The sequence below is a fragment of the Tachysurus vachellii genome, chromosome 5, assembly GCF_030014155.1.
Source record: "Tachysurus vachellii isolate PV-2020 chromosome 5, HZAU_Pvac_v1, whole genome shotgun sequence".
NCBI classification, from domain to species: Eukaryota; Metazoa; Chordata; class Actinopteri; order Siluriformes; family Bagridae; genus Tachysurus; species Tachysurus vachellii.
The window spans coordinates 27,357,843-27,365,370 of NC_083464.1; the positions used below are offsets into that span (position 1 = coordinate 27,357,843).

The following is a 7,528-nucleotide window of genomic DNA, read 5'->3' on the forward strand; positions in this document are numbered from 1 at the left end:
TAAAAATTCTAATAAAAAAAACAGTCCAGTACAACCCGTGACCTCTTGATGTCAAGATGTGAGGTGGTATCCCCACGGAAAACCAGGAAGTGGTGCTGCCTCCCCCACAGGAACAGAAACGAAGCCACAGGCACCAAACAAAAAAAAAAAGCTGCCAGGTCCCGAAGCCGCCAGGTAAGCTTGGAGTGTCCTGCTAGATCTGTAAGTGGTGGAGTCCAACTCTCAGAAATGGTGGGGATAAAAATCAGACCCTAACACAGGATTAGCCAGTAAAAAAAACCCAAAATTTAATAACAAAAAAAAGAAACAGACAGGGAACATAAATACACGAGCACATGAAACAAGAACCGGCAAACCATGAACCAGGAACTGACACACAACAGACGAGGACTAACTGCAACGCAGGGGAAATAAATAGAAATGATAATGAGTCCAATTTTATGTTCTTTTATTGACATTCAAGCTGTTACATTGATAATGAATTATTTGCAATAAACAAAAATTTATACAGATTTATTGAAAGCTTTCTTGCATCAAACTGCTTTATTTAATTATTTCCATTACTGTCCCCACTTATGCTATGTTTATACAGACAGTGATTCAAAGCAATAAAACAATGAGATTATACAGTTGCAGTTATATTTGGAGATTTCTGGTGATTGTGATGCAGAAAAGTTGAGAAATGTTAACTTTATGCAAATATGGAGTAACTTGCTGCACTGAATGCACAGAATCTGTGGAAAAGGTTTGTTTATTTTTAGCGGCTATGGACGGCTATGGCTATTTTTATGGATTTTTTTGTCATGTGGAATGCTCGTTGTGTCACCCACAGATACTTTTACTGTATTTAATTAAGTAGCCCTGAAGATTCTTAAAAGTAAAGCTTAAAAGTCAGGCATGTGACAGGTAGGTGTGATCTATATCTTCACTTCATCTGGAGGCTGTTCCCCATTAAGAACTGCCAGGGAATTGACAACCATTCTCTCCACCATGATTTGAGAGGTCTCCACAGTGTGCGTCCCGATGTGTGGTAAGACAATTACGTTTGGAAGTGACAATAAAGGGTGATCTCTATAACAATAAATATTATAACCAGTAGAAAATTAGATTAATGCATTTTATTCACTTATAACTTCTTAGATCTCTGATAAAAGTAACAAATAAAAAAAAAACAGATTGTACCTTGGAAGAGGCTCGGGATATGTGACATCAAGCGCTGCAGCTTTAATGACTTTCTTTTGGAGAGCATCAACCAAAGCATCTTGGTCAACAACCAAACCTTAACAAGAAAAAAATGAACAATTTTTACTTCTGTACATTCAAAAGTCAAAAGAACTTCCCTAGGAGCCCAACATCCAACAATCTGGGTGATTGATGGATGATTTTACTGTTACCAAACTGGCCTATGCTCAGGCAAGTGGGTTCCTGAAGCAATTGGACCAAATGTTCACTAGGACACTATCAGGTTATAAGACAGCACTGACAAGAAAGGTACAGATGGCATCATGACAAAGTGCTCTCAGTGTACCAAGCAAGGTAGAAGAAACCAAAAACAAAGTATTTCACACCACCACCATCTATAAGGAGTCTGGGAGTTGAGTCATGTCAACTGGACTTCTTTCTTGTTAGATCGAATTGTTTCACTACTCATCCAAGCAGCTTCTTTGGTCTGAGTTAAGTTGGCAGAATTTAACAAATTTGTATCCTCCAGGTTCAAGGATCCTCCCCTTCGTGGATAGCTTTGTAGAAACCTGTCCAACCTGAAGACCTTAGAGACTAAGACAGAGACTTGTCCACACCAAACACAAGAAGAAATTTATGTGGTAGCTTAGTGTTTAAGGTGTAGGAGGATACATAATTCTGTAATCCTGCCAACTTCCCTCAGACTGAAGAAGCTGGTTGGAGGAGTAGTGAAACATTTCATTCTAACAGGAAGTCCAGTTGACATAACTGGACTTCAAGATAACTGCACTTGGATGACTGATAATCTTCACTGACAGAGATATAAAGACGGAGTGATGCCCTCAGCACAGAGTACAGCTAGATATAGATGGGAGATCAGAATCAACCTGAGAATGATTATGAGGCAGTGACCAAAAAACAACAGCCCAGAGGCAATGACATGCTGTGGAAAGAACTTTTTGGCCGGTCACAGAAACGAAGAGCTGAAAGCCAGGTAGAAAACATTTATTTGGCCACCATGGCTGACCTACAAGCTGGAGAATGTTGTGTTTGTGAATGTGAAAACATTGATAAATGTTGGGCCCCACCTTATGGCACCTGGTCCATTGTAGCCTTCTACAACAAAACTAGATGGTTGTATACAGGGTACCCCTGAGATATCTTAAAAAAGACAGCATACATACCAACTAAACAAAGAAAATGTACAAAATGCATGACAGCCATTTATTTTGAGGGAAGTATAATATGCCTTTACCTCTGCTGATGTTAATGAGGGTACTGCTGGGCTTCATCATGGCGAGTTCTTTAGTGCCAATCAGCTTGTGTGTGTGAGGAGACAGACTGACCACAATCATTACAAAGTCAGACTTCTGCAGCAGTTCCTCCATTTTCTCACAATACACAGCACCTACAGCCCTCTCATCCTCTTCTGTCCTGTAATCACCTCGGAGTCAGATTAAAAAAATAAAACTAATCTGGTATAGGAACAATGATTGGTTTTAATGAAATAGAAATGAACAACAATGCATGTTGTTTCCTCAGACATAAATTATATTTTTTATGTTATTTTAAAACCCTTAGCAGGTAACAAACCTGAATGCAAATGTGTGACATTTGTGTGTATTTCAATGTTAAAAAATTTGTTCAAACATTAAATCTCATGTATGTTTTTTTTTTTTTTTTTTTACTTATTTTTATTATTTACATTTTTGGGTTTCACCTTCTAACCCCAAATTAACCCACAGATGGCAACAAAGTGGTTTACCTCCATCTAAGAAAGACCATTTTATTGAACAATAAATCCAGAGACGTCTGGTTCTTTAAGAATAGTTTAAACTTATTAAACTTGTCAGGATCTAGCCCGGACTTTTTCCACGTGCCTTTTGTTTATGTTTTGTGTTCACGTGTCTGCCCCACCCTTGTCTATTCCTTCCCGCCTCAGCACACCTGTCCCTTATGTGTCTAATTATCTTCAGTATTTAGCCGTGCCGCGTTGCCTGATTTTTGAGTTGTATGTTACATTTAATAAATCAGTTTTATTTTTTCCAGCATTTGGGTCTGAATTTTATCCACGACGACACCCTGCTTTTCTGACAGAAGGATTCCGCCACTTTCAGACCCAGCGGGATAGCGTCTATCCTGGCACTGGCTTATATTAGGAGCAGATTTAAAGTGCATTTGCCTGAATTAAAAAAATTGCAATCCTTATTTAAACTGTTTTTAAACATTTTTTGACCATTTGATACTGAAAAATAAAATGAAATATAATCAATAAATAATAATAAATTCAAATTGATCAGCAACGTTAACTAAAGTTAAGCGGTTAAGTTACGTTAAGTTAAGTTAAGTTACCTAGCTACCCACCATCAAAAGCATTTACAAAACGAGGGCAAAAAGCCAAAGACACCTTTCACCCTAATCACAGCCTCAATGCCTGCACAATAAGCCTTAGGAATAGCTTCTACCCTACAGTTGTTTCCACACACTGGACTGTTACATTTTACTATTTTATATATATATATATATATATATATATATATATATATATATATATATATATATATATATATATATACACACACACACACACAGATGATCTAGTTGAATCTAATGTCCAACACATGTGAGTCCTTACCTTCGATTTCTGTTATGATAGAGGATTCGCATGTCAAAACTTTGAGCTCTTTTGGCAACCTTAAATCCGATTCGCCCCATACCAATGATACCCAAGGTGGCACCACTGACATCATTGCCCAAAGAAGACTCTGGCATGTACTCTGATTCATGGTATTTTGAAAAGTTATGTCCTGCATGACAAATAAAATAACAACTAGTGAGCAACTAGTGAGTGAAATAAGTTAACAAATTTGAAAATGCGTATCCCCACCTTCAAGAATTTTCCTTGCTGATGCCAACATCAGTCCCATCCCAATGTCTGCTGTGGAATTATCAACTACATGGGGAGTGTTACAGACCTTCACTCCAAAACTATTGATTAGCGGTATATCCAGGTGGTCCACTCCTACACCACCATTCACAACAACCTGAAGTTTGGGTAATGCCTGTAAAAGTTCCTGATTCACATTTAAGGTTGCACCCCACACAAAGACAGCCCGGATCTTCTCTGCAAAATCTTCCTTCCTTTCAAGAAATTCTTCATATGCGATTATTGTGAAATGCTTCTCAATGCACGGCTTAAAACACTTGTAGATACCCTTTGGTCCAATAATTGTGGCAAGTATGCAGGGTTTCTCCATAATCTGTAAAAGACAGAATTTAATTCATTGTTAATAAGCAGTTCTTTTTTTGGCTTTACACTAAAGACATTTAGGATTTGGATCTAAAGATTAATGTAAGGTGACAGATCAGCTTTTCAGCTATCATTTCCTTATATGAATATCTTTTCTTGGTTTGAACTGCAAACCATTTTGAAGCGGAGAACAGCGGGGGAAATGATTGTAACTACTGTGCACACAGGGTATAACCAATGAAACAAATGGATTCTCCTGAAAAAAAAAAAACACTAGTTACCATCAACCAGATGTTAAGTCAGACAAGGAAAGCAACAGCAGTTGATAAACATTGTGAGAGCTTCGAGATACATATAAAAAACAGTCACTGACATCTACAGGAGGCTCCATTGTAAGGAGAAAAGACTTTGAGTGCAGAAATATAGAGGCCATAACACAAGATGCAAACTACTGAACAACAGTAAAAATCAGATGCGCAGAGTCACAAAATTTGATAAAAACTGATAAGATTAAGATTATCTCCGATCCAGGTCTCCGATGTTTGAAAGCCAATATAAAAATCACCAAAACAAACACGCCCCTAACCCAAATGGGTTCCACCCCTGTATTGATAGCTCCGCCCACACATACATACGCAACCGATACAGGCAACTAATGGAAAGAAATGTGTCTTTATCATACCTGAAGTGAAGAACAATACGATTGCAGATAAACAAACAAGCAAAAATGACACACAAGCATAATCATGCAAAGGACGTCATATATTAGTTCTGTGTAACAAAACAAAACCAACGTTACTCACCTATCGAGAAGGAAAAAAGCGCCTCGGTGTCTTAAGTAAAGTTGGTCACATATTCACAGATTGGAGTTTCCCCGAGTCAATAACTCCTGAGCTAAATGCTGTTACTACACAAAACGCGGTTGTAGCTGCGTCTCTATATTACTACGATAGAAAAGAGGTGTTATTTGTGTAGTAACAGCGTTTAGCTCAGGAGTTATTGACTCAGGAAACTCCAATCTGTGAATATGTGACCAACTTCCTGCTCCTTCAGTTCTCTCCAGCGCTGGAAAGCTGATCCTATATTAACACGTCCTACTTCTTACCTTATCGTAAGACTTTCTTCACTTTCTTTCTTTGTTTTTATCCTCCATGTCAATGTTAAAACCGCTTTCTGCTATTGTCACACATGCGCACTGAACACTCTCTCCGCCCATATTGACAAGACATACTAATACTAATGTAATGAGGCTTTTGTTACATGAGTGGCTTTCTGCTCTTTCTGCTCATTGGCTACACGTTTGTTTTGATTTTTGTTTAGTTGTCAGCCCGACTCAGTTTTCTGAAGCATTTCTCAAACATTGGAGACCCCACCTTTAAGTGTTGTTCTGGGCCTTGATAATGATTGACTGAGCTACGTTCCAAGCTCTTTAAACACACTCATGTAACAAAAGCCTCGTTACATTAGTATTTCTGCCCCAAATAAATTGTTTTAAAATGTCAGAATTTGTTGAGAATTTTGAATTACAGGGTGAGCTAAGTGTGGATGAGTGGTTAAAAGAGATGGACGGGATAGAAGAGGAGGATAAAAAAAAAGTACATGCTGAAATTAATTAGAGAGAAACTGAAGGGCTGCATAATTCTTTTGTTACGCTAATAATAAAAAAAAAATAAAAAAAAAATAAGTAACTGGATTTTAATCAACAGCCAGGTTTTGTATTAAATATACACATTACAGTTTGTCTGCACGAAAGCACGATAATAATCCAGTCTACAATGTTAATTGTGTTGTACCCATTCTGTTACAGTCCTATGTAGTGCTCAGACATATGATGAAACACTTCAATCATGTTGATATCAAGCTGAAAGGTGCATTAACGCCACCTAGTGGGCTGGCGAGTTAAATTGAGTTTAAAATTTGTGAATTGATGCCTCTGTGATGCTTGGACACCAATCTGATAAATGTTGCTGAAGAAGCACATGCAGCTACTTGTGATGACAATTTTATAAAAGCAGTAAGCCTGTAAATTTATTGCAAGCAAGGGAAATACATCCAAATATTAAGCGTTATTTTTCAAAGACTGGAATCTGGTCTTATATGTTTGCTGACCTAAAAATTGGGCAGTCTGCCACCAAGGTTGTTCTCAGTCTGCCACCAAGGTTGTTCTAAGTTGTTTAACACGTGCAGGTGTAAATATCAGCTAAAATCATTAGCCTTTTGGTGAATTGTTCTCTAATCACATGAAAGAAAAATGAACTGTTTGACCATAATGATAAGCACTATGTAGGGAGGAAAAAGGACAAAGATTTTAGTCAGGAGAGCACAATTCTAAATTTGAAGCACGTGGGTGACAGCCTCATGTTATCAAGTCAGGTGTCATGTAGGATTTTATTGTTATTCATCTATAGAGCTTGAATATATTAGAATGAATCGATATTTATCCAGGACTAAGGTGCAACACAATAGAATAAAGATTTACATACTGTAACAACACATACACTAGACATTAAATACACAGCAATAAAAAACACAGTACATGTAAACTATTGAGTAAAGTGATATCAGCTGTTCTCACAATCCGCTGTAGTGAGACAGCTAGTCAGGGAGCTCTGGTAAAGATGGAAGGGATTCTCATTAGCCTCCACAATTATTTCAGGCACATATGCAGGTAATGTTGAGAGTCATGAAGAGTTCCTCCATTATGTGCACAGAGAAGGGTAGGGTGTAGAAGTGTGTAGGGGTGATTAGTCTACTTGGGTCCCTCTAAAGTCGACATTCATCACAATTAAGAGGCAGGATCGTGCTTGTTTGTTTTTGCTGAAAAGGGGACTGGTCCACTTCAGAAAACAGATGAGCCTAAGCATACCTCTAAAACTAGCCATCACAAAGCCTGACATCAAAAAAAAGGAGACTAAACTGAAGATGTGTGTCCAAGCAAGTCACAGCCCACCCCATCCCCCTACATCTATTCAAATATAATGCACTCACTCACTCTCTCATTTTCTACCGCTTATCTGAACTACCTCGGGTCACGGGGAGCCTGTGCCTATCTCAGGCGTCATCGGGCAATTTTCCAGAGATGCCAATCAACCTACC

General features: G+C 38.1%; 1 protein-coding gene across 1 annotated transcript in view; it reads right to left on the reverse strand.

Annotated features, from left to right (window-relative positions):
- Window positions 1-262: 262 nt before the first annotated feature.
- Window positions 263-7,528, reverse strand: part of zgc:136493 (uncharacterized protein LOC692276 homolog) — an 8,348-nt gene continuing 1,082 nt past the window's right edge. Inside the window, exons 2-6 of the mRNA XM_060870901.1 lie at window positions 4,070-4,442; window positions 3,818-3,989; window positions 2,438-2,616; window positions 1,183-1,279; window positions 263-1,071 (exon numbers count right to left, since the gene is read on the reverse strand). Of these exons, the coding sequence (XP_060726884.1) occupies window positions 918-1,071; window positions 1,183-1,279; window positions 2,438-2,616; window positions 3,818-3,989; window positions 4,070-4,439 (972 nt within the window). The 5' untranslated portion in view covers window positions 4,440-4,442 and the 3' untranslated portion in view covers window positions 263-917. The remainder of the gene's footprint in view (window positions 1,072-1,182; window positions 1,280-2,437; window positions 2,617-3,817; window positions 3,990-4,069; window positions 4,443-7,528) is intronic.